Source organism: Nycticebus coucang, chromosome 2 (assembly GCF_027406575.1).
Source record: "Nycticebus coucang isolate mNycCou1 chromosome 2, mNycCou1.pri, whole genome shotgun sequence".
Taxonomy (NCBI): Eukaryota; Metazoa; Chordata; class Mammalia; order Primates; family Lorisidae; genus Nycticebus; species Nycticebus coucang.
The window spans coordinates 133,110,757-133,136,356 of NC_069781.1; the positions used below are offsets into that span (position 1 = coordinate 133,110,757).

General features: G+C 50.4%; 2 protein-coding genes across 4 annotated transcripts; both read right to left on the reverse strand.

Moving 5' to 3' along the window:
- Positions 1-217: 217 nt before the first annotated feature.
- Positions 218-10,108, reverse strand: RCCD1 (RCC1 domain containing 1). 2 transcript variants are annotated; one of them, XM_053581917.1, is made up of 8 exons: positions 9,687-10,108; positions 8,695-8,954; positions 8,066-8,456; positions 7,867-7,988; positions 6,672-6,770; positions 6,269-6,310; positions 5,334-5,363; positions 218-4,391 (listed from the first exon to the last, which is right to left on the reverse strand). In XM_053581917.1, the coding sequence occupies exons 2-8, from the start codon at positions 8,858-8,860 to the stop codon at positions 4,240-4,242; spliced, it is 1,002 nt and encodes a 333-aa protein (XP_053437892.1). In that variant the 5' UTR covers positions 8,861-8,954; positions 9,687-10,108; the 3' UTR covers positions 218-4,239. The 2 variants fall into 2 exon arrangements, with proteins under 2 accessions (XP_053437892.1, XP_053437891.1); XM_053581916.1 differs by having other exon boundaries at positions 6,146-6,310; positions 9,687-10,103.
- Positions 10,109-10,547: 439 nt separating this feature from the next.
- On the reverse strand, positions 10,548-25,163 carry UNC45A (unc-45 myosin chaperone A). 2 transcript variants are annotated; one of them, XM_053581914.1, is made up of 20 exons: positions 24,882-25,163; positions 24,540-24,701; positions 24,301-24,337; positions 23,817-23,992; positions 20,412-20,504; positions 19,857-20,024; positions 18,200-18,368; positions 17,726-17,896; positions 16,617-16,788; positions 15,643-15,943; positions 14,923-15,017; positions 14,515-14,656; positions 14,075-14,215; positions 13,766-13,893; positions 13,483-13,549; positions 12,987-13,100; positions 12,629-12,744; positions 11,547-11,664; positions 11,284-11,439; positions 10,548-11,137 (listed from the first exon to the last, which is right to left on the reverse strand). In XM_053581914.1, exons 1-20 carry the CDS (start codon positions 24,885-24,887, stop codon positions 10,880-10,882), a joined length of 2,790 nt encoding a protein of 929 aa, XP_053437889.1. In that variant the 5' UTR covers positions 24,888-25,163; the 3' UTR covers positions 10,548-10,879. The 2 variants fall into 2 exon arrangements, with proteins under 2 accessions (XP_053437889.1, XP_053437890.1); XM_053581915.1 differs by lacking the exons at positions 24,540-24,701; positions 24,882-25,163 and having other exon boundaries at positions 23,817-24,136; positions 24,301-24,338.
- Between the last annotated feature and the right edge of the window lie 437 nt (positions 25,164-25,600).

The following is a 25,600-nucleotide window of genomic DNA, read 5'->3' on the forward strand; positions in this document are numbered from 1 at the left end:
TCCTACCCAAGGCAACAGAGTGAGACTCTCTCACAAAAATGTTAAAAAAAAAAAAAAAAGTCTCCCCTCAATGAATCCCAAACAATTAAAATTAAAAAATAAGACTTGCTTATTGGTACACCAATTTACAGCAGCATTATTCACAATAACCAAAAGGTGGAAGTAATCAAAGGGTCCATTTGGCAGATGAATGATGAAACAAAATATGGTACATTCATACAGTGGAATCTATTAGTTTTTAATAGTAAGGAAATTCTGACACATGCTACAACATAGGTAAATCTTGAAGATATTATACTAAGTGAAATAAACCCATGATAAAAGGAAAACATAATTAGGATAGGAACAGTTGAAGGTTTTTTTGCATTGTATATTAATTACTCTTTGTTGAGTTCACAATATAGTATCAGGAATTTAATCTGCCATCTTTTTATAAATTAAAGCTAAGGTTTATGCTTCATTAGAAATACCACTTATCTTGAATAATAAAATCATAAATGTGAAAAAAGTGGCAAAGGGCTTGAACAGATATTTCTTCAAAGATGATACGCAAATGGCCAAAGGCACATGCAAAGATGTTCAATATCAATAATCACTAAGGAAACACAAATTAAAACCACTAGGATGGCTGTCATCAAAAAACGTAAGTGTTGGCTCAGCACCTGTGGCTCAAGTGGCTATCAGCCACATACACCTGAGCTAGCAGGTTCGAATCCAGCCCAGGCCTGCCAAACAACAATGATGGCTGCAACCAAAAAATAGACGGGCATTGTGGTGGGCACCTGTAGTCCCAGCTACTTGGGGCAGCTTGAGGCTGTCTCAAAAAAAAAAAAAACATAAGTGTTGACATGGATGTGATGGAGCTGGAATCCTTGTGCACTGCTGGTGGGAATGTATGTGGGGTGACAGAGCTCCCCACATGAAGCACATGAAGTGAGCCTGGTAAGAGTTAATTTGCTTTTGCTAACATAGAAGCAAACAGCAAAAAAGCTGAACAGAGAGCTGGGCTCCCCTGAGCATACACAGGGCATATTTCCTTGGAGATGAAATTCCAGGAACAATGACTTTAAAGTCATGCATTCTGTCAGACCTGGGGGTCACAGGTGTTACAGCCTCACTCCTAGAGTCATGGATCTGAGGTTGACATATGTGAAAACATAATGTCGCAAAGAGCCTAAAGGTCTCTGTGCTATAGAGAAACAAAGCCATAAAGCCATGCTGGGTAAATTGTATGTGCTTATGAGGAGTTTCACTTCCTCATTTCCCTTGTAGTTTCTGTGTTATGTTTAATCAGATTTGTAGTTAAAATTGACACGTCTAAGAGGAATGTAAAAAACAGAAGAAATTGTATTAATGTGGGGATTTGATATTTATTTACCCAGAAGTTAATTTTAGATAGAGTAAGTTAGGTAAGATTTAGGTAATAGTAAAGTTTATAGATTAAGTCTCTACTTGACCACCAATGTATATAAGGTGGCACAAAATAAAGTTTCTTTGCTACAGGCCATCTTTTGTGTGTGTAGTCATTTTTCACTGGGCCCATGAACATTGCAGGAGCGAGCTCACACCTGTGGCAAAGCTGCAGACTCTCTCACATCTCTGATCATGCAACAATGTAAAATGTTGCAGTCTCTGCAGAAAACAGCTGTACTGTACAGCTGTGGGCGGGGCCTGTGGCTCAGTGAGTAGGGCGCCAGCCCCATATGCTAAGGGTGGCGGGTTCAAACCCAGCCCTGGCCAAACTGCAACAAAAAAATTGTCAGGCGTTGTGGTGGGCGCCTGTAGTCCCAGCTACCTGGGAGGCTGAGGCAGGAGAATTGGTAAGCCCAAGCGTTAGAGGTTGCTGTGAGCTGTATGATGTCATGGCACTCCACCTGAGGGCAGTAGTGAGATTCTGTCTCTACAAAAAAAAAAAAAAATTAAAATCAATTTCCTCATAATTGGGCAGTGGCACTCTGGGTATATACCTAGAAGAATTGAAAGCAGGGAATCAAAAAGTTATCTGTACATCCATGTTCATAGCAGCATCACTCATGACAACTAAAAAGTATAAATACCCTAAATGTCCATCTGTGGATGAAGGGATAAACAAAATGTGGTATGTGGTATGTGTAACTGTCTACAAATGTACAATGGAGTATTACTCAGCCTTCAAAAGAAAGGAAATCCTGGTACATGCTATATCATAGTTGAATGTTGAGGACATTATGCTAAGTGAAATAAGCCAGTAATAAAAAGAAAAATACTATAGGATTCCACTGAGATGAGGTATGCAGTATAGTTGAATTTGTAGAGACAGAAGGAAGAATGGTGGAAGTGAGAAGAGGCAAGTTAAGATTATTTCAGGGCACAGTTTCAGTATGGAATGATGAAAAAGTTCTGGAGACACATAGTGGTGACAATTGCACAGCACTGTGAATGTATAACTACATACTTAAAAATGGCTAAAATGGGGCTCGGCACCCGTAGCACAGTGGTTACAGGGCCAGCCACATACACCCAGGCTGGCAGGTTCGAACCCGGCCTGGGCCAGCTGAACAACAATGACAACTGCAACAAAAAAATAGCTGGGCATTGTGGTGGGCCCCTGTAGTCCCAGTTACTCGGGAGGCTGAGACAAGAGAATGGCTTAAGCCCATGAGTTTGAGGTTGCTGTGAGCTGTGACATCACAGCCCTCTATCAAAGGCAACATTGTGAGACTCTGTCTCAAAAAAAAAAAGAAAAAAGGCTAAAATGGTAAATATTCAGTATTTTTTACCACTAAAAAAAATAGGAAGAGTAACTAAAAGACCCTAAAGTCAGTGAAAATTTCCTTAATCATAGACATACTTATATGCAAATATAAATTGTTGTTTACTGAAAAATAAGAAAATATAAGAAAAATATTGATAAAGTAGACTACATTAAGAACTGTGTTCATCGAAATACCTCTGTATTTGCACAGCACTTTGAGCACAGAGTAAGCGCCATGTAAGCAATAAACAGAACTTCACAGCACCAAAAGAGACGAAAAGACGATCTATAACATGGAAGATATTTCAAACACATAACTATCAAAGGACTTGTGTTTACAATATATAATACAATGAAGACAAACTGCTATGAAAAAATACTTTTAAAAGGACAGAAAAGTAGGAATAGTCACTTCTCAATAGAAAAACTCCAGTGGCCAATAAAGAAATGAAAAGCTCCTCAACCTTAGGAGTATCTGGGGAAATGCAGATTAAAGCCAGTGTGATCCACTTGATGTTTGAGGCACAGTAAACCCCCCAGTGCTGGTAGGAACACAAAGTTGCCCTGTAAAGATAAAAGTAATTCTTGACTTAACCAGTACAGCTCTGAATGTTCTGTAGAAGAACTTGTGCACAAGTTTGCCCATGAGAGTATTATAAGTAATGTTCAAAAATTAGTAAAAATAAAAATGACTATCAAAAAAAATACAGCTTAAGGTATATTCATATAATGGAATACCATACGGCGTAAAAGTGAATGAACTCCAGGATACAACATGAAGCAATCATATAATGCTGAGTGAAAAATGACACAAAAGAATGATTCCATTTACTGAATACTCAAAAGTAGACAGACTAGACTAAGTCATGTAAGGAATGCACACAAGGGTGATCAAGGTCTGAATGCAAACAGGGAAGCAACTGATATAACCTTAAATGTTCTCAATCTTTTTTTTTTGAGACAGAGTCTCACTTTGTTGCCCTCTGTAGAGTGCCTTAGCATCATAGCTCACAGCAACCTCCAAACTCTTGGGCTCAAGTGATTCTCTTCCCTCAGCTTCCCAAGTAGCTGGGACTACAGGCGCCCACAACAACGCCTGGCTATTTTCTTGCTATAGTTGTCAATTGTTTAGCAGACCTGGGCCAGATTCGAACCTGCCAGCCCAGGTGGATGTGGCTGCTGCCCTAACCACTAGCTAGGGGCACTGAGCCAGAATGTTCTTAATCTTGGCTGTACATAGAGATCACCTGAGCAGAGGTGTGGGGAGCTCAAACTTTACCAATATCTAGGCCCCGCCTCCAGAGGTTCTGATCTCACTGTTTGAGATGCTGGATTTGGGCATCTGAATTTTCATGCTCCCCAGGTGTTTCTCAAGTACAGAGGCGCTAAGGACTTTGCTATAAGGTGAAGAGAGGATTGTGATGGGAGGGGATTGGCAGTGGTTTTCCTTGACTTGAAGGGGAGTTCACAGGTGTCTCATATATACATATGGACACACAAGGACGTCAGCAATCTGCTTTCTCCACAGCATACACGTAGGTGTTCCAGGGGCCACAGGTGACAGCCTTCACTTGGAGTTGTTTATCTATAAAGTATTCCACACGGCAGGGCCGATCCAAGCTGATAGTGTCCTTGTGACCAAGCTGTCCATATTTACCTGCAGTGAAAGAAGTCCCGTTATCTCCTCTGGGCCTTGTAGCCTTTCCCCTCCAGGAAGTTACTCAGCTTGTTAAAAATGCTGGCGTTGGGCGGCACCTGTGGCTCAAAGGAGTAGGGCGCTGGCCCCCATATGCCAGAGGTGGTGGGTTCAAACCCAGCCCTGGACAAAAACTGCAAAAAAAAGTGCTGGTGTTGTGCCCTCCCCTCCTACTGGTGTCTGCTCTGAGGCTCTGGGACACCCAGAGCCATAAAGCCTCCAAGGGCAGGCCAACCTGGGGGTCCCAAGGAGGCCAGCAGCAGCTAGCCACCCCAGGCAAGATGCTCTCCTGGGCTTCTCTGTTACCCAAGCTAAGACATTCAGAGCAGAGATTTTTTTTTTTTTTTTTTTTTGAGACAGAGTCTCAACTATGTTGCCCTCAGTAGAATACTGTGGTGTCACAGCTCAAAGCAACCTCAAACTCTTGGGCTTAAGCAATTCTCTTGTCTCAGCCTCCCAAGTAGCTGGAACTGCAGGCGCCCGCTACAATGCCTGGCTATTTGTTGTTGTTGTTGTTGTCATTGTTTAGCAGGACCTGGGCTGGGTTCGACCCTGCCAGCTCAGGTGTATGTGGCTGGTGCACTGAGCCCAGAGCAGAGATTTTCATCTTATTTCTTTCTCTGTCCAGCACCAGAGTAACAGCAGCTGGATGAATGCTGGCTAAATACTCCTTTCAGACAGGCAGGCTTTCAGCAAGGTAGATAGGTAGTATTTATATCCTCTCCTACTGCCTCTCCTATCTGCTCTCGGACTCTCCTTGGCACGTGCCTACATCCACTCTGACCCCAATGATCCAGTAGAGGCTCTGCTTCCATTAGTTATCATGGCTTTGTCACCTGCCTTGTATTCCCAGGTCTTTCTTCTCCTTGCTTTAAGGGTCACAAAAACAATCTTTTTACTTACCCCAGCCCCAGGTATAGAGTTCCCCCGTTCCTGAAACCAGAAGGACAGTATTAGCTGTCACTGTCACTCTTTGACAAGGCATTTAGCTAAACAGGTTTGGCACCACCTGTGTAATCCTCATGAGATTTACTTGACATAGAACAACACATTCTCTTTTAAAAACTGTCTAATCCAGTGATTTTTAACCAGTGTGCTGTGAGAGGATCGTAGGTGTGCTATGAACATTTTTGAAGATCATTAATTAAATTATTTTTGAAAAAAATTCAAAGCACGATTAAGTATATTCTTTTTCTCCTTTTTTTTTTTTGATCAACATAATTTAAGTATGCCTCAGAAGTTTAACTATAGGTTCCAGTGCCCTGGGATAAAAAAAGGTGGAAAAACACTGGTCTAATCACACCTGGGGTGGTAAAGGATTCAGACTGAAAAAGAAGTTTGTCTTCCTGTATGTCAGCTGATTGGCCTGGGGCTCATAGCTACTGTGTTCAGGAGTCATAGAAGCTGAACTGGGCAGGCCTGGCTGTCAGAGGAAGAGAGTGCAGGGAACATGTCTGTGTCCCTGCATGGAGACTGGAGGGCATCAGCCTCCCTCCAGAAGAAAGCATCTTCTGGGCCTGACAGGCTGGGGAACTACTGTTAAATCACAGGGGCAGGGCTTATTCACTGACTGAGGCAGCTACTTGTATTTGTCACAGAAGCCTGAAAATATTAATAGTGAGTTTTAAGTTGATCAGACCTTTTCTATAGCTGCCAGCTGCAGTGGATGGGGTACCTTCCTCTCCATCCTGGACCAGCCCACCCGTCCTACTCACGTGTCACCACAGCTGTGTGCCGGGACCCACAGCTGGCCTTGGCTGCATCTGAGCCTAGGGGCAGATCCAATAAAGCTGGGAAGGGCTGGACAGCTATGAAGGGGGCCGGGGCGCCATCCTCACCCATGGCTGCTCTCTTCACTTCAGAACCATCTTTATTTAGTCCTGTGGCCATAGGATAATTAGAAGAAATCTGATAATGCTGAGTGAACAAGCACCAAACTCAGCCTTATTCAGACAATAACTTATCAACTTGTTCATTACTGCAACAGCTCTATAAGCACATTATCCTCCATTTCAAAGCTCATGCTCCCAACCCCTGCATTCTATAGAAGTGCTGGGAGTTGACAGACTTCCAGGGCGCAGAGTGCCCAGAATGTCATCAGTCTTCACAAGTTCCCTTCTATAAAGAGCTCAGAATCCTGGGGGGACAAGGGTGTCACATGCTCCTTTTGAGCATTGTAGCTCTCAGGCCAGGATGACAGCCTAATCCAGGGAGAAGGCTGTGGAAGTGCAATTGACTCACCCTCCACTGCAGCTGGTGCCCTGTCTTCTGCCAGGCTCCTGGTGGGCAGGGCCAGCTGCCCTGATTCATTCCAGCCCCAGATATAAATGTCTCCAGTCTCTGGAAGAGATGAAATGGACACAGTGATCAGACAGGGAAGCCCTCCACCCTTCCCACAGGCTCCTGCCCTGCCCAAGGCAAGGCAGCAATCTAGGCAAAGCTGCCTCCCAGGTCCCTGTGTCTTCCTTGTCTTAGGTTCCTTCCCCATCTGTGTCTTCCAGTAACTCTTTTTTTAAACTAAGTCCCTTGCTGGACCTTCTGTTCCACTTTCATTCTTTAATTTTGTTGTTAAATCCCCCCACCCCAATTTCAGAACTATATCCCTGGAAGTGTCCAATTGGTCTCCCACTTAGCCAGCCTGTTTACCCTTCTCAACACCACCCACCACTGGTCCTGTTGAGCCCTCGCCTTCCTGGCCTCCCACAAGGAAGGTAAGAAATACAAACACCAGCATAGACTTAGCCCTTAATAAGATTAGCTTGTATTGCTAGTGAACTTCTAGCATTAGGGCTGGCACTCCAGCCTGGCTGCCCACCCAGGCCCACTGCATGAGAATGTGGGGTCCCTGGTGACATCAGTAGCAGCCAGACTGAGAGCCCTAGACACAAAGGCCTCTGCTCCCAGCCTCACCCTTCTGCATGGGCTCTAACAGCCTGGGAAACAGCTGTACTTGGGCACCTGACAGGGTGGTGGACTTCACATATCCAAGGGAAACTTCTCACTCTGGCCCTAGGCCACCAGCTGTGAGTCACCACAGTGCCACAGTCCTTACTATCATCACCCTCCCCCAGAGGCATCCCTGTGTCCACTCTGCCACATATCATGGTCACCTGGGCAACTACAGCCTTTCTTCTCCATTTTCCTTGGCTCATCTGCCCCTATCCCTTCATGCTTCATTCAAGAGCATTTTCAAAAGACAGCCCTGGCTGGTGGCATATGGATGGGATATATAATGACAGCAGTCCCAGAGAGATGACAGGAAACAACTGCAACTATCCAGGTGTGAGTGGGTGATGGTAGAGGCTGAAGGCGCTGGATTTGAGAGGCGTTTAGGAGTCACAGTTGACTGGAGTGACATGGGACCCACCCAAACTGAAAGAGGAGAAAAGACTTGACAAGGCCATGACCTTGTCTAGAGAAGGATGAGATCACTCACCACTCACACACACAGAATGCCAGCCACCTGCGGCCACCTCGGCCATGGGCAGGCCCTGCAGTGCCTCCAACAGCCTTGGCTCTGGCTCTGCCTCCAGGCTCCCGTGGCCCAGCTGTCCATGCCTGAACAGGGAGGTCCTAGTCAGCTGGGGGGGGTGGTCACACTTCGCCAGGGCTCCCTTGCCCCTGCTCCCACTCACCTGCCTCCGCCCCAGGAGAACACCTGGCCAGTGGAGCCCAGCAGCAAAGCGTGCTCAGCACCCAGCTCCAGCCGGCGTGCCAGCAGCTCTGGGGCCAGAGTTCGGTAGAAGGGTGGCTTCGGGCTGACATAGGAACAGGCATCCGGCAGCAGAGGCAGCATCCCAGCCTGGGCCTCACAGGCCGCTGCTTCTTCCCCCTCAACCTCCACCTTCTGAGCCCACAGGGGCTCCCCGCGCAGTGCAGAGCCAGGCGTCCAGGCCTGTAGCAAGGCCCCCGACCCGGGACCTGAACCCTCACGCAGCACCACGAGGAGCCCCTCCTGGGCCCATGCGTCCCTGCAGCCGCCCTGGGCCCCACTGGTGGAGCCTGACAACTCCAGGCAGCCTCTTCCTGCATGGGCAGAAAGAGAGGGCTGGGGAGGAGTGACACAGCCCCGAAGACCACCGACTACAAGGGCAAGGCGGCGAGATGGAGGGTGAGGAGTGTTCCTGGGAAGGGACCGGAATGGGGGAGCCACCCCAGAATATGGGACAGGGGCAGGTGAGAGAGCTATCTTTGGTGTCTGGACTGTGGGAGGAGGGTGCGGAGAGTAGGCCAGGAATAAACCGAGACAGGGTGGGGCGCTCACGGGTCACCACCGCCGTGTAGCTCCAGCCCGCGCTCACATGGCAGGTGTCGGCGCCCGCCGGCAGCGGCTGGGGGCTGCACACTGGACGCACGTGGCCAGAGCCCAGCGCCTGGCCAAAGCCGCAGAAGCCGAAACCGAACCAGGACCCTGGCCGCTCCCCGGCCATGTCCCGACAGCGCCTCTGTTGGCAGTCGCCTAGCTGGGGCCGCCACGGGCGCAAGAGTAGGGCAGGAACCCTGGCAGGTCCCAGCCGTATGTATCTGTAAAATGAGGAGACACTCTCCTAAACACGCAGGCAAACGTTCACCAAGCAGGTGTCGATTTACGAAGATGCTGACCCATCTGGAGAGGGCACCTCTCCGTCCTCCCTCTGGGCTCAAACTCGGCTGGCCACCAGGCGAGCACGAGGGGCTGGACTCGGAGCTGAGGCCCCTCCAGCTCCACCTTCCTGGCCCGAGGCACTTTATCTGCCCAGATTTAGAAACTTCCTAGGGAAAGTAACCCTTGCAGAATCACACAGCCAGGACAGGAGGAGGGCAGATCCCAGGCCCCCGACTCCCCAGTCGGCGCTCTTTCCATTGGACAGTGGCTCTGCAGCTGGCGGGGACTGTTAGTGTCCCCGTGTCCTCGGGCTCTGAGTCCAAGTCCCTTTCTATTTTACAAAGGGTGGGCGCGGAGCCTTTGGCCCTGCCTCATATAATTGTTTGTAATAAGTGCAAATAAAAGGTCCGGTTCTGGCACACAGCGTAACATGCGCACGGTATTAGCATGGTAAGTCCAATTCTTAGAATGGACACACAAGAGTGACCGCTGGACGGCTTACAGGTTTTCATGGATCTATACAGACAATTTCAACTAGACTGTACCTAGTCATTTATTCATCCAACAAACATTTACTGAGAGCTCCTGCTCTAGTCCAACAAGAGGTCACCTGTCCGCCCCGAGAACCTGACGATTACATGGGGGATTCCCCACCCCTGGGGGTTTCTGACCTTGATCTGGATCTTGCACGCTATACCCTTTCAGAATGGCCGCCTGCGGATAGGTCGCCCGTCCGCCTGCTGCAGCGGTCCACCGGGGGCCAGGCGCCGACGTGGACAGGGACGTCACCGCGCGGTCTGCGCTCGCTCAACGCGGCGGCCTCTCAGGTCCGAGCTCCATCTGACCCTGCGAGGGACTCACGCTGGGCCGCGGCGGCCAGGCCTGTGCACTGGCTGGAGACTTCCGTGCGCGCGGAACCAGGGCCGAGATTGGACCAGATGGTCCTGCCGCGGCAGTGGAGTTCAGACTGGAACCAATTAAGGGACACTGGAGACCTGAGCTCACGGGTTGGGTAGGGGCCGACTTTGCCAGCCACTTGTGTGGGACAGCCGCAGGAACTCAACGCCAGGCTTAAGTCTGCCAGCCAAGCCCCAAGCAACTCTTACCTTCCGTTGATTGGCCTGGGACCTGTCACTCACCTCTGTGGAACCAATGAGCGCCCAGCTGAGCTCAGCCCGCAGAGCGGAAGCTCAATGGGCTTCCCACTGGGAAGTGTGTGCCTGTTTGTACAGACCCCAAAGTCCGCGTGCAGCATGCAGTGTACAGGCCACAGAGAAGTTGTAATTTAAAGACAAAAGAACTGAAGGGCCAACATACAGGAGTTTATATCCTAAAACCATTTATTTCCCAGAAACTGGATGTTTTTAAGGAATTCAGTGGGCCCTCGGGTGGGTAATCCACTGGATTTCTTGGAAAGTGGCAGCTCTGCTGCAGACAGACTGTATAGCTCCGGCCCACACACCCCTACCCAACACCTGCTCCAGACGCTCCCGCGCTCAGCAGCCCTCCCTGCCCAAAGACAGGGCACACACTTGAGTTCCACACACTTTTACTGGAGGACAGTCCTGCTGGCAGGTGATGACATGCGCCCCTCCACGTGCCCCACAATCCACAGGTGGGTTGGATGCACATTCCCCACTCCCACCTGTCCACAGTAGTAGAAACGACCTGACGCTACAGGCAATGTTGGCTCAGCCAGATTGTATGACTGAATGTGGCATCTGACTCAGAACAGAGAGCCTCAAAGGGCAGCTAGGGAGGCTAGAATACTCCACAGCCACTCTGCTTCTGTTTTGGCTCTCTGTGCTGCGAGGCGGTATGTGCAGAAGTAGGGGTGTGTGTGTGTGTGCCCAGCAGTGGACCCTCACTCTCCATCCTGGCTGGGCTGGATAAGCCTATATTCCACTGCTTTCCCCAGGCAGGCTGTAGCAACCCTTGTGACAGGGCTCTCCTCGCCCTTAGCCAGCACTGACAGGATCTCCAGCGCCTCACTCTCCATCAGGGTGCTGGCATTCTCCCTGGAGGCCTCCATCATGTTCAGGACCACCACAGCACCCCGGTGCTGCAACTCCTGGTTGGGGCTCAGAAGCAAAGCCTGTAGGATCTCCAGCCAGTGTGTGGTCTACAGCAAACAAGGCAGGTATGATCACCAAGCATGGGCTCAAGCTTGACAAGGGGCACACCCAAAGTCCTAGGATCTCCCCTATGTGCCTCCTTGCTGGAAGTTCCTGGTCTACCCCGCCTCCCCCAGCAAGAAGAGGCACTGACCACTTGGGGGATGCGGCTGCAGAGTGAGGGCCGCATTGAAGTGAGCATGGCCAGACCCCCGGCAGCCGCCCGCCGCAGTAGCTCATCATCCTCTCCGCTGTACAGTACCAGCAGCTTCAGCCGGTCATTGCCCTGGGCTTCAAAGAGGTCCTGCACCTGTGGCCAGAAGGGGCGAGTGGACCAAGTCAATTGGGTGCAAGACTAGCCAGGGCACAGGTATCTCTATTTCCATGTTGGTCATGAACACCTGGACCAGTCCTCACCTCCTTGCTCATGGCCAAGTTACACATGCACTCCGTGGCTGCCCGGCGGATCATCTCATGCTCCTCAAACATGTAGCCCTCAATCATGGGCACAGCCTTCTCCTTCAGGATCTTCTGCCTGCAGGGCCAGAGGTGGGAGGGGCAGCATCATCCACCCTGAGCCACACCAGAGATGAACTGCAGTGCTTGCTAGCCTCTACCCAGGCCTAGGAAATAGCACAGGATAGTGAAGAATGCTGACAAAAGGAGGAAGGAGATGACTGTGGTAGTAAAAGTGATGCTAACATCTAACACTTTAGTACTTACCCTGAGCAGGATTATCTTACTTAATTCTCACTACCCTATGGTGAAGATGCAGATGTAGTGAGTAATGTGCTTAAGGTGTGGTCTACAGCAAACAAGGCAGGTTTGCTATTAGTAATAACAACTAATACATCTTTTTTTTTTTTTTTTTGAGACACAGTCTAATTTTGTAGCCCTCAGTAGAGTGCCATGGCATCACAGTTTGCAGTAACCTCAAACTCTTGGGCTTAAACTCAAGCAACTCACACTCTTACCTCAGCTTCCCAAGTAGCTGGGACTATAGGTGTCTGCCACAATGCCTGGCTATTTAGGGATGAGGTTTTGCTCTGACTCAGGCTGGTCTCAAACTGGTGAGCTCAGGCAATCCACCTGCCTCAGCCTCCCAGAGTGCTAGGATTACAGGCATGAGCCACAGTACCTGGCCAACTAATATACCTTGATTTGGGTGAAGGTGCCCATGTATTAAGTACTTTTACATATATTTTCTCATTTAATTCTCCTCACCACTATTCCAGGAGGTAGGTGCTATAAATCATCTCATTTCACAAACTGAGGCAGCACAGGTAAGTAACTTGTATGAGGTTCTACATTACTACTTAAGAGAAGCCAAGATCTGAGCCCAGGCAGACTGAGCCTTAGTCTAGCTCATCTCTAGGTGCAGAGGACTCACTGTGAGGTTGAAATAAGCCAATGAGTATTTTCCAAACTGTAAAGTACCCTACCAGGAATATTTCAAATGCTGATGCCTAGCTCAGGACCCACATCCCAAGGGACCTTACCGGAGCCTCTCGCTGATCCCCGCAAGGTTTGTTAGAGCCATAAGTGCTTCAAAGTTCTGCAGGCCTGAGCAGTTGAGGTGCAGCAGGGATACAAGGGGCCGGACCACCTCATAGATCTGTAATTATGCACCCCACCTGTTAGGGTGATTTTCTGCAGCCTCCACCAGCCCCATGACCCTGCAGGAAGAGTCCACCCCCTGAGAGAGGGCTGCTCTCAAAGGTTGCCCTCCCTTCCCCAGGCCTCAGCAAGTTGCTACTTCTGTTGGTCCCAAGAAGGAGCTATAGCCCAGGCCAGAGGCCATCAAGGCCTAGTGAGGAGGTGAAAGAGAGGCCAGAGCTGGGGCAGGAAGACACGCACCCGCTCACCAGGAAAGGTCATCTCTGGGTTGGAGGTAATGGTGAGCTTGGCGAGAGCCTGGGCTGCCTTTGTCTGCCCCACGTCGGTGCCCTCCAGGGCCAGCGGGATTAGAGACTGTAGGAACAAGCCCATCAGTGCCCAGGAGGTGCCTAGGCATGCATGACCCAAACTCTCAGGCCCCAAAGCCTCACCCTTCTCCTCTTCCCAGCCTTGATTCCCTGCACAGACCCTCTTCACCTCTTTTAAGGTCTCAACACCTGTGAAAAGGTAGATGTGGCCTGTGCTGGGTGCTAGGGCTATGGAGGTAAATGAGACAAGGGAGGTGCCAAGGGACTCTGGGGAGCGTACCCACTTGCATGTTGGTCAGTGGGGAAACATTTCTCTGGTCATTATGTTCTTCTGACCCATATCTAACACAAGTCTCTGCTATGGCACCCACTGAGTCATATTTTATAGGCTAATGGCTCAGCCATCAGGAGTCAGCAGATCAGCTTACCTTGCCCCCTCCCTGAGCAACCACAGTGCCTCGGTCCTCCACATCATCTACCAAAGCCAGGAAGACCCTGTGGAGAGAAGGTGGTGGTGGGCAGGTGGGATCCAGGGCTCTGCAGGCAGCCACTTCACTCCTGGGCTCAGCAAAGGAAGGCAGACAAGCAGGTGGGCCTCCTCGTTGCTCCAAAAGGTCCACAGAACCAGGGTCTGCTCCCTCTAGAGTCACATCTCTAGCTCCAAGGCTTAAGAATTGGGAAAAGCCAGGCTCTATGCCAAGGCAGGCTCACCTGGAGAGCAGCTCTCTGCAGGAATTAGTCAGCACAGGGTTCTCGGTCCTCACCATGCATGTCATGGCTGACACCACACCTGCTGCCAGCAGCTTCTTTACCCGAGCACGCACGAAACTTGGTTTGTCCTGGGGAAGGAGGCAGCTTAGCAGAGGGGCCTTGGCTGACTAGACAGGGAGACCCTTCCCATAGCAAAAATTGATGAACACGGAAATGGCCAAGAAAAAGGAAAAGAAATCACTGACATGCATGGAAGGCTCCTCTGTCCAGATGTCCAGGTCAACCGGGCCCAACCTTCCAGCCCCTTACCTTAGGGTGCTGCTCAGGCACATGCTGCTTGGCGTATTTGGCCAGCTCCACCATCTTGGGGTCTGGCTCCTCATAGTCGTAGCTGTTGGTGCAGTTCACCAAGGCTGAGGCCACCGCAAAGAGCACAGCCCTCTCCTCAGACTACCGGCGACAGAGGCACATTCCGTCAGGATCCAAGGGGTAGAGCGGCACGGGGACAAATGCTGCCTGGGTCCCCAGTTCTACCCATGTGGGCATCAGGATGAATCTGGGGACTGCTCTGGGTCCCAAACTCTGGGAACATAGAATCTTGACCTCCCTGACAAGGAGGCTAACAAGCCCACACCGTGACACAGGGTATTGGCCCTTCCTCCCAGGGTGTCACCAAGACATGGCAGGACCCTAGTAAGTGCTAATCCCACATGGTGTCCCCAGGTTGGTGGCAGGAGGCCACAAGCTACCTTGCTGAGCTGGAACAGAGCCTTCAGAGCAGGCTTGTCCTCCACAAACTCTTCTTTTACATCGGCATCGAAGGTGAGGTAAGCCAGGCCTTCCACCGCCCAGCGCCGTGTGCCTGCATCAATCTGGTCATTGCACAGCCACCTGGGAATAGGCAGGGTAGTGGACGGCCACCAGAGCTGGGGAGTAGGCTAGGGCACACCAATGCCAAGGAGAGAAACAGGGGCTTGGGCACCCCTTCAACCCTGAGAAGCAATTCACATGCCAGATCCAGAAGTGTCTTCTAGAAAAGATGGGTCTCTGCCTGAACTAGAGAACAGGGCAGCGAAGAAGCCCAGCCCCCACCCACAACCTCCTATCTCGAGGTCTGTCCAACAGCTGGGGAGATACAGCTTTACCAAACAACTCACTTTCGACACTGCTTGGCCAGTTTGAGAGTGGAGCCTTCAGCAAACTGCTTCATGCTAAAGTCGGTCCCTCCAGCCGAGCCAAGCTTACAGAGTCCCTGGAGGAAGAGGGCAAGACTGGTTGCCTGGCCTCTGGGGAGGTCGGCAGGGGCTGGGCTCCTCCACACTGGCTTGTACTCCCTCCCCCGACTCTGCCACAAGGCTAGCACCTAGAGCATTTGGCAGAAAAATCAGCTATGGGGTGGCCACACAACACAGCACCTACAGAGACTGACACACTGACCACTGTCTTGGGGCCCAACTCCTTCCCACTACACTAAGAATAGGCAGATCCTTTCTACGTCACACAAAAAGCTCTTTGCAGGTAGAGCTAAGACATGTGGAGAGAAAATGTGCTACTGCCAGGCCAAAATCTTATAGGTGCCCCAAAGAGGATGAGCAGCATGCTGGACAGTCCCCAAACCTCCAGCCCCTGGAGATCCAGCCCTTCCACACAGCCCATCTGACCAACAAGGGGACAGCATATGCCACCTGCATTCCCAGTGTCTTCTCTATAGATGGTTCATCTCCCTGATGTGACCCTGAGCCCTGTGTTGGGGGGAACTGGGCCCACATCTCTAGCCTCAACAAGGCCCAGAACATCCCTTACTTTCATCCAAAGTGTGCTGGGGCTGCCCTGAGATGTATGTGGCTGTCTCCTGGCCCCACACCCCAGGCCCTCACCACCAGTGCCCGGATGCGGATGCTGTCCTTTTCACCACGCCTGTATAGGTCCTTCAGTAGGGAAACACCATTGGCTGTGATGAACGAGGCTCGCTTGGCCTTGCCAGCTGCATGGATCAGAGCCTCCACAGCCACTAGCTGCTCCTCCTCCTGCTCAGAGGCACACAGAGCAATCACACTGTCCATGACTCCGCTCAGCTCTAGGGCCCGGTTGCCAGCATCACACGGGCCCTGCAGGAGGCAGGACACTGTCTGGATGGCCCGTAGCTTCCCGGCCATCCCATGGCCCTCAAACCAGCTCCTAGGGGCACAGGTGACAGCTGTCATGCCAAGAACAGCAAAAACAGACTCTCCTTCCCTCCTTGCCCCTCCACCAGCAGGCACTTGCACTACTTGGGCAGAAACAGCAAGAAAAGCTGCCAGTGGGAAGACTAGACATGCCACCTGGATAGTAGTCACCGATTTTATCAGTGCTTTCCTCCAAGCCTTACTTGATGACACACTATCTAACATAGGTTACTCTCACCCACACCACCGTTTAGTTTCTTCCCTGTACTTATTAAGTCTGAAATTATTCTTCTTTTCCATAATTTATCATCAGTCTTCTCCCACACAGCTGTAAGCTCCTTGAGGGTAAGGGCTATTGCGTCTCACTGCAGACATGCAGTGAGTGCTCAATAACCAAAGTCACGCTTGATGACATATGTCACATTATTGGAAACTGATTTGGAAAAGAACCTCCCTGGTGAGGCCACTTTTTATTTTTTTAATATGGGATGCTTCACGAATTCACATATCATCCTTGTGCAGGGGCCATGCTATTTAAGAAATAGGCTTTAGGAAACCTGTGTCTAGCCAGCTACTCCTCCTCAAGGCACCCTCCCTGCTGAAAGCCTTTCATTTCTGTCCCTCCTCAAGGAGATAATGTTCTTGTTGGAACTGCCAACAGTGGGAGATGGGACAGACTTTCTTACTTGATGTAGCTTTCACAGAGACGGTGGAAATTCTCCCTTTCAGCATCGCACTTCAGATCATCGAAGAGCTTGCCGAGGAGAATGGAAGCACTCATGCGGCTGTTCACTGTCACTGTGAGCTCCCCAGGAGGGTCTTGTACAGAGCCCCCCACCTCCAGAATCTTTTTCAGACCTGAAAAGACACCCCATTTGGATAGTAGAATACTAGTTCCACCCGCTACAGGCAAAGGGAAGAAGCATTCTAGGAGGTGTGCAGAAAGGCAGGACAACCTCCTCAGACAAGAGAGCTCAGACCGCCACGTCAGGGACAGCCCAGGATCTCGTGGATCTGTACAGGAGGCAGCTGTGGTGTCAGGGAGGTGAGGCCTGCATGCCAGCCCCACACGGGGGGCTGAATACTCTGGGACTTGGAGGTTCCATGGTAATACTAAGGGGTAAGTGACACCCTACCTCTCAGGATCAGTGTGACAACAAAAGGAGCTGAGGCGTGTGCAAGGACGCAGAAGATGCGCCCAGGCGGGGCCTCTGTGAAGGTTTTCTTATTCATGTTTTAGGGGAGAAACAAAATGTAAATTGATATATTGAATTTAAATTATTTTTTCTGAGTACAGAAATATATGCTCACCAAACAACCTTCAGACATGGAAAGTCAGCCTGGCCTCCCTGTTACTTGCCTGTAGGCCGGCTGCATACCCATGATGGAAGAGTCTGGCTCTGAGCTCCCCAAGGGCACCACATGAGCCATGGTATGTACTTCCACACAGACACACCTCCATACAGACACCAGCCCGGCACCACACAGGGCATGGGACGCACCTCCACACAGACACCCAAGGGCACCATGCAGGCCACGGGTTGCACCTCCACACGGACACTGGCTGGGCACCACACAGGCCACAGGACGCACCTACACATAGACACCGATTGGGCACCATGCAGGCCACAGGACACACCTCCACACAGACACCCGAGGGCACCACACAGGCCACGGAACTCACCTCCACCACCTCCACCTGACACTGGCGGGCATAGCTGCTAATTTCTTATCACTCCTAAGGACAAGCAGGCCTCAGCCACCCAAGTCAGTTTTCATGAACTATATCACCTACCTTGGTCAATGACCCAGAGGGTGAGGCTATTGTTGGGGTCCTTAAGAGACTTCCGAGGCACTTCTTTAATCAGGAGGGTCAGGGCATTGTCTCGGCCTTGGCTGGAAACCCCCACCTCAGTCAGTAGCTCTAAGAGGTTACTGATGAGGACCTTCAGCTCCCGGGTAGGATCTGGTAACAGGAAAACATGAGTGGGTGGGCTTCAGAATGGTCTAGCCTTATTTGACCCTTGAACTTCCCCAGTGAGCCAGGGAGACACAGGGGAGCAGAAGCCTGCATCCTGGACTCTGGACTGAGTTCCAGCCTTCCAAGTACCTTGGCTGCTGAGAATCCAGAGTAAAACACTGTCACCAAGCCATATCCCTGAATAATCTGCAGCTGCAAGTCTGGTCCCAAAAGAAATGGCCTGGCTGGTTCAGCCCCACTCCTTCCATGATAGCCACAACTGAGGACCACAGACCTGCTTCCACTCACCCACAATGATGGCACCCTCCTTGCCTCGGAAGCCTTTCTTGATCCCTTCCTTGAGGGCATCAAACATAACCTGCAGCAGGTGGCAGGCAGCCAGGGACACAGCCTGGTTTTCCACACCCAGGATGGAGACCAATCGCCGAGTACCCAGCACACTCAGGGTTGCCACTGTCTGGGGTGGGAGAGAAGTGGACAGAAGCCCCCGTTGAAGAGCAGCCACAGAGATCCCAACTCTGAGTCAGAGAGCACAGAGAGGTGAGAGAACATTTGGGTGGAAGGACCAGCTCCAGGTGAAAACAAAACAGACGTATCTGGTGGTGGGACCCAGGGTAACTAGGGATAATTCTTTTGGAAAGCCTTCCTAAAAAAGACATTCCAGAGGCGTGTCCCACCACCTCTCCTTGGCTCCAGAGCAGACACAAAACACAGCTACTACAACTTGTGTCTCTTTATGAAGGAAAAACATAAACCTGGGCAAAGCTAACTGACTATCAGACCTCTGAGCCTATTCCTCTCCAGTCTAAACCCTGAAGTTCTGGCTACACCCTGGGGATATGGATGTGCATGGAATGGGCCTACAAGACATTTCCACCCCATTCTTAAGCTGAAGAACTCCAGAAGGTCTATTTGGGTCTATCCCAGTTCACACTGGATGGCTGAAGGAGGTGACAATTCATAGGGATTTACCCTGGTGACCAAAAAATATAGACCAAGCTTGGCCTAAAGAAATTTCATCAACCATTTCACAGTTCCCCCCTGACTTAGGAAATGTGGACTCCTCTAAAAGCAACCAGTGTCAAGCCCCTGCCCCAGGAGCCAGCCAGCTCAGGTGAGAGATGCTGGTGTGGACTTTACCCATACTGGCTAAGAACAGGCCTCTTCTTGCTGAACTGCCTGTGCTGAGCCACCAAAGGCCATGCTGAGAACCATGTCAGGGTCAAGCCCTTCATATCAGGTCACTGTCTTTTTTTTTTTTTTTTTTGAGACAGAGGGTGCTCACTTTGTCACCCTCAGTAGAGCTCACAGCAACCTCCAACTCCTGGGCTCAAGCAATCCCCTTGCTTCAGTCTCCCGAGTAGCTGGAACTACAGGCTCTCACGACAACACCCGGCTATTTTAGAGATGGGGTCTTGCTCTTGTTCAGGATGGTCTTGAACTCCTAAGCTCAAGCAATCCAATGCCTAGGCCTCCCAGAGTGTTAGGATTACAGGCTATCCCTGGCCCTCAGGTCACTATCTTGATGCCATGGGTGACATCGCCCACTATGAGGATCCCCTCCAGAGGCAATGTTAGTGTGATCTTTAGAGCAAGGACAAGTGCCCTTTCTGGGCAATAAGCTTGCTTGTACCATATAGACACTGCATGAGTCAGTGACTATCTCTGTGAGCTGCAGAAAAACCAGGGAACACTGTGAGCCTACCCAAAGCAAGTGCTCAGGGCGCTTGAGGGCTGTTTTTGCCCTTTCTGACCCCATCCTAATTGATGGTCTTTTTTCTACCATTTTTATTTTTCCTCCCTTGTTACATGTATCCTCTGTCTTAGGTTCTTTCTGGAATAAAATGAGAGGTAGAGGGTGGCTGGAAGGGTAAATGGATGGAAGTATAAATGGATGGACAGACAGACTGACTGAAGCAATAACTAGGCTCTCCACCCCACCTACCCGTGACTGGTGCTCTGAGCAAATGCCAACCAGGGTGCGTAGAGCTGCCAGCATGAGGTCAGTCTCTCCTGTATCCAGTAGGCGTTGCAGGAGCTGAACTCCATTGCTCCGGAAGATCTTCTCAGCCCCAGCATCCTCTCGGGCCAACACCACCAGGTTCTGAGAAGCCTGTGTCAGGGAAGTACATTACAATGTTGACAATGCACACACCATGGGCAAGTAGAGGCCTGAGCTCTGGATCTGTGATCCTGACCCTGCTCTCAGAATTGATGGTTAGAGTAAATGACTCCCCAACAGATCCCAAGGCGCAGGGAATCACCTCTGGCCAAGAAGGCACTATGTGAACACTGGTTCCCTCAGTTCACACTAAGGGCCCAAGCCCTCAGAGCTCCCACCCAAGCCCCACCAGCCCAGATGCACAATTGGAGAAGTATCACGTGGCAGACCAGGGAGGCAGGGGCTTCTAGGGCCAACACAAGTGAACAGAGAGAGAGTGCCATGGACAGGCAGCTCGGAGAGAGTTCAGCCCCCACTGGCACAGTCCAGGGCCCATACCTTTTGCTTTTTCTCAGTGCCTTTCTCTTCTGGGTCCAACAGTATTTTAAACATCTGTTCCACTTTAGCATCTGTCGAGGACATGTATCGTACCTATGATAAACCATCAAACCATGGAACAAGTCACCTCTCTTAGCCAGAGACATCACACTCCCTACTTGTTTTCTCCAGGAGCACAGAGAGGAAGTCTAGGCTCAGGGCTGGCAGCAAGCTGCCCTGGGCAGGAAGAGACTTACCTGCCAGCTCCTCCTAAGTTTCTTGCAGCTTTTTTCCTCTCTGATCTACTCCCTGCTTGGGCAGTAGGAGCAGCAATGATACTGACAGTAGTGCCTTTCAGAAAGGAAGGCATCCTGTTAGCCAGGAGGCAACTTATTCCCAGGCTGCCACCTACATTGTGGCTGCATGAAATGTCCTGCCCATGGCATAGGACTTAGCGTTTATACCTCCTGCAAGGGAGCTGGCAAGTTGTGAAGTAGTTGCTAACACTTCCCTTACCTCCAGAATTCTCTTCTTGGCAGTTTCTAAAGATGATTTGAACGGGAAAAATCTCTCTTACACTCCAGGGTCCTGACCACAGCTGATGACCTAGGATGCATAGCACTTCCTATCCCCTCATGCATCACTGGCACACATGAATAATCTGTCATGGCATGATTGCCTGCTAAGCCCAGGCAATCTGTTTCTATTTTTTATTTATTTATTTATTTTTATTTTTTGAGACAGAGCCTCAAGCTGTTGCCCTGGGTAGAGTGCCGTGGCATCACAGCTCACAGCAACCTCCTACTCCTGGGCTCAAGCAAGTCTCCTGTCTCCACCTCCCAAGTAGCTGGGACTACAGGCACCCGCCACAACGCCTGGCTATTTTTTGGTTGCAGCCATCATTGTTGTTTGGCGGGCCTGGGCTGGATTCGAACCCGACAGCTCAGTTGTATGTGGCTGGCACCTTAGCGGCTTAAGCCACAGGCACCGAGTTGGCAACCTATTTCTGAATCTTCCTCAACACAGGGCTCTAGGCAGCCATTGCCAATCAAAGTTGGCACTGAGAGGAAAATTATTTGCTTTCCCAGGTTTCAACAGTTCAATAAGATATTTGCCATCATATTATTTGCTTCTACTACATTAGCATTTTAACAACAAATTATCTGGTTAATTCAAGCTTACTTATAGTTCATGATAGTCTTTAGATTCTTCTCTTCTAAAAGCACATTTTTTTTTTTTTTTTTTTGAGACAGAGTCTCACTATGTTGCCCTCGGTAGAGAGTTGTGGTGTCACAGCTCACAGCAACCTCCAACTCTTGGGCTTAAGTGATTCTCTTGCCTCAGCCCTCCCAAGTAGCTGGGACTATAGGCACCCACCACAATGCCCAGCTATTTTTTTTGTTGCAGTTGATTACCTGCCACCCTTGGTGTATGTGCCTAGCACCGTAACCACTGTGCTACAGGTGCCGAGCCAAAAAAGCACATATTATATAATATCCATTTTTTGTTGTTATTGTTTTTAGAGAGAATCTCACTCTGTCATGCTGGGTAGAGTGCTATGGCATCAGCCTAACCCCGAGCAACCTCAAACTCTTGAGTTTAAGCAATGCTCTTCCCTCAGCTTCCCAAGTAGCTGAAACTACAGGCACCTGCCATAATGCCTGGCTGATTTTTCTATTTTTAGTAGAAACAGGATCTCATTCTTGCTCAGGCTGGTCTCGAACTCCTGAGCTCAGGCGATCCTCCTGCCTCAGCCTCCCAGAGTGCCAGGATTACAGAGGTGAGCCACACCCAGACTATAATATTGCTTTATTAAAAAAAATATTAACAGATGAAGCAGTCTCCTTTGAAAAGCCCCCTCAATCCCATTCTTTTACCCAGGGGTTACAATGTTATCATTTTAATGGGTATCTTTTAAGATAATTTACTTTCTATTTATAAACCCAAGTATATCTACAGAAAAAACATAGCATTTTTTTGCTCTGTAGTGGATCGCTTTAACATGAATAGCATCATACTATATGTTATTGCATATTTTGCTTATTTCACTCCACATGTGTCAGCTTTCCCATGTCAACACATGTGGAAGTACTTATTCTCATAACTACAGCGTAAGAGTCTATAATAAGGATATCACCCAGTTTATTTAGCCATTCCCCTATGGCTAGGCATTTAGATAAGTTCCAACTTGTAGTAAGTTCCTTACTACAAGCAAGGCTGAAACATACACATGCCTATGTGTGCACATTGACAAGGTTCCTCTAGGGGAAACAGCAAGAAGTAAAGCACATCACAGAATGTGCTCATTTAAAATTTCTTTTTTGGCACTCTGGGAGGCCAAGGTGGGTGAGGTGCCTGAGCTCAGGAGTTCGAGATCAACCAGCCTGAACCAGAGAAAGACCCATCTCTAAAACTAGCCGGGTGTTATGGTGGGCACCTATAGTCCCGGCTACTCAGGAGGCTAAGACAAGAGGATTACTTGAGCCCAGAGTTGGAAGTTGCTATGAGCTATGATGCCATGACACTTTACCCAGGGTGACAAAGTGAGGCTCTGTCTCAAAAAAATAAATAAATAGGGGGCAGGACACAATTATAAGAGGTACTTTACCTAACAAATGTGAACAATGTAACCTAATTCTTTGTACCCTCAATTAACCTGAAGCAATTAAAAAAAAAATCTTTTAAAATTTCTCTCTCTTTTTTTTCTTTTTGAGAGAGAGTCTGACTCTGTTGCCCCAGGGTAGAGTGCCCTAGAGTTACAGATACCCATCATATCACCCAACTAATTTTTCTATTTTTAGTAAAGATGGGGTCTCACTCTTGCCCAGGCTGGTCTTGAACTCCCGAGCTCAAGTAATCCACCCACCTCAGCCTCCAAGAGTGCTAGGATTACACATGTGAGCCACTGCACCTGGCCTCAAATTTCTTTTTCTTTTTTTGAGACTGGATCTCTCCCTATCAGCCAGGCTGGAGTGCAGTGGCCTCATCATACCTCTCTGCAACTTCAAACTCCTGGCCTCAAGCAATCCTTCTGCCTCAGCTCCCAAAGTACTAGGATTACAAGTGTGAGCCATCAGGCTTCGCTGGCCCTAAAATTAATAGATATGCTAAACCACTCTCAAAAGAGCCATCCCAGTTTATACTCCCTCTAGCAGTCAGAGCCCATGACCCCCAACCTCACCACTGAAGTATCTTCCTCTTCCCTCACAAAGTGTATAACTTTTAAATGTTTGCCAAACAGACCACCAAAAACACAGTACCATGACATCATTTTAATTTCCTTTTCCCCAACCACAGAAAAGGCTGAACATCATTCTATATGTTCATTTGCTGTTAGTATCTCCTCTCTAGAGAAATGTGTCTTCACTCTTGACCCAGATATCTTTACCACTGGTCAATTCCTCCATCTCTCTGTCACTCACATACCTTCTCCTGGATCTGGCCCCCAATGTTCCACAGGGCCTCCTGGAAAACTTCGTTCTTGGGCTCCAGACTCACACATCTCTGCAGGTCAAGGACAGCCTGGTCCAGGCGGCCCAGCTTCTCTAGGGCTTGGCTCCGCCGATAAAGTGCTTTGACATCCCCACCGTCCTTTTCAATGGCTGAGCATAAACAGGAGCTCTGTCAGCACCCAGGAGGCCACCGTCTCCAGGCAAGAGCAGTAGGGAAAGATCTCGAGGGCCAGAGGAAGGTGGGGGGGATCAGTGTGGGGCTCGGTACTTCAGCCTCAGAAAAGGTGAGGGTAGCTGCAGAAAAGGAAACACCCGAGGAAGTGGGAAAGAAAGAAGGCAGATGTGTTTCCTGGGCCAGTGGAGAAGAATGTGATGGCGCAGTGGTCTGAGAGTCCTTGCGCACAATAGAAGCCCCACCGAAGCCCCACATCTCCAAACCAGGGTCCACGTTCCCCTACCTTTGGTTGCCTCAGTTTCCGCTTTCTTATAATCTTCCTGTAAGAGAAAGAATAGAGCCCGAGAAGATTACAGCCCCCTTTCCGGGGCACTAACCAAAGCAACAGGGGTACTCTTGTTCTGCAGGGTCGTCAGATCACCCATCACCCTGACGCCCAAAAGACATCTGACAAGTGAGGGTGACCTGGGGAAGTGAATGCCGGCCTGGGACAAGCATCCGCTTAGACAGACAAACCCTCACCAGCTTCAGGTGGCAGGCGGCTCGGTTTCGGTGCAGAACGGCTTGGTCCTGGGCCGTCGCGCCTAGACCCAGGGCCTGGGTGTAGGCCGCCAGGGCGCCCTCGTAGTCTCCACATTTGAACAGCTCGTTGCCCTCCTTCCGCAGCTGCTCCACGGAGCTGGCCTATGGGGAGAGCAGGTGGGAACGTGGGTGGTGGGCTCAGGGCAGAAGCGGGCACTAGGGGGAGAAGAGAGCGGGATCGGGAACTAAGAATGCGGGAGGAGGCCGGGGAATAGTCCGAGCAGCTGCGAAGACGTGATGGCGTGGGGATGGGCCGGGGTTCGGGGTCTCTAGACCACGCACACTCATCACGCAGCAGAAGTCCCGTGCCCGCGCAGACGCAGGGTCTGGGGTGGGTGGGTCTCGGCTCCGGAGACTGTGGTGGGCTGCCTGTCCCAGTCTTGCGTCAGAGTACGTCAGAGAGAGGCGGAGCAAAGGAGAGCGCGGTCCCTGCGGGACTAGGACGCTCGGCCCCCAATGCGCAGGCGCCGAGAAGCCACGTGCGCACCTAGTCAGTTCCTGTCAAACCCGGAGCACTAGCTGGAGGGCTAGGGGAGAGGCCAGCGGCTCCCGCCCCAGCCCAGGCCCCCAGGCTGTAGAGGCCCGGCGCTAGGAGCCGGTCTGGGCCCTTGTGGAAGCGGGGAGATTGTCAGAATCCTGGCCCCAGCCGCTCTCTGGTTGAGCCGATCTCTGGGATGCAGAACCTCTTAAGAGTCCAGGAAAGTCTCGGGATCCACTCCCAAGGCGTATGTAGGCAAACACGCATGTGCATATACATTTAGGGGCTCACAGGTACTCTGAAGTTACCCAAGGACACTCGGGATTAAACCCCCGGACTACACGAGTTTCTGGATATTGACAACGCCCTCCCCCCCCCGAGTGTAGAAAGGCTCCACGCTACCCGCTTTCACGGCCCACTTTAGTTTTCGTCTGCAATCATGATTTACGGGAGTTTCTGTTGGCCTCCAGTCCTTGCGCTAGTCTGTAAACAAGCCTCCCACCCTGTGCAAGCCTCTCCCGGC

Bases quoted from the DNA above. Each gene is read 5' to 3' on its own strand.
- RCCD1 (XM_053581916.1), bottom strand. From the start codon at position 8,860: ATGGCCGGGGAGCGGCCAGGGTCCTGGTTCGGTTTCGGCTTCTGCGGC. The intron at 7,989-8,065 runs GTGAGTGGGAGC...CTCCCTGTTCAG, and splicing joins TTCTCCTGGGGCGGAGGCAG to GCATGGACAGCTGGGCCACG. The intron at 5,364-6,145 runs GTGAGTAGGACG...TTCTGGTTTCAG, and splicing joins GCACACAGCTGTGGTGACAC to GAACGGGGGAACTCTATACC.
- UNC45A (XM_053581914.1), bottom strand. The intron at 20,025-20,411 runs GTATGGGCCCTG...TCCCTGACACAG, and splicing joins GCACTGAGAAAAAGCAAAAG to GCTTCTCAGAACCTGGTGGT. The intron at 17,897-18,199 runs GTGAGTGGAAGC...TCCTGTTACCAG, and splicing joins GGAGGGTGCCATCATTGTGG to ATCCTACCCGGGAGCTGAAG.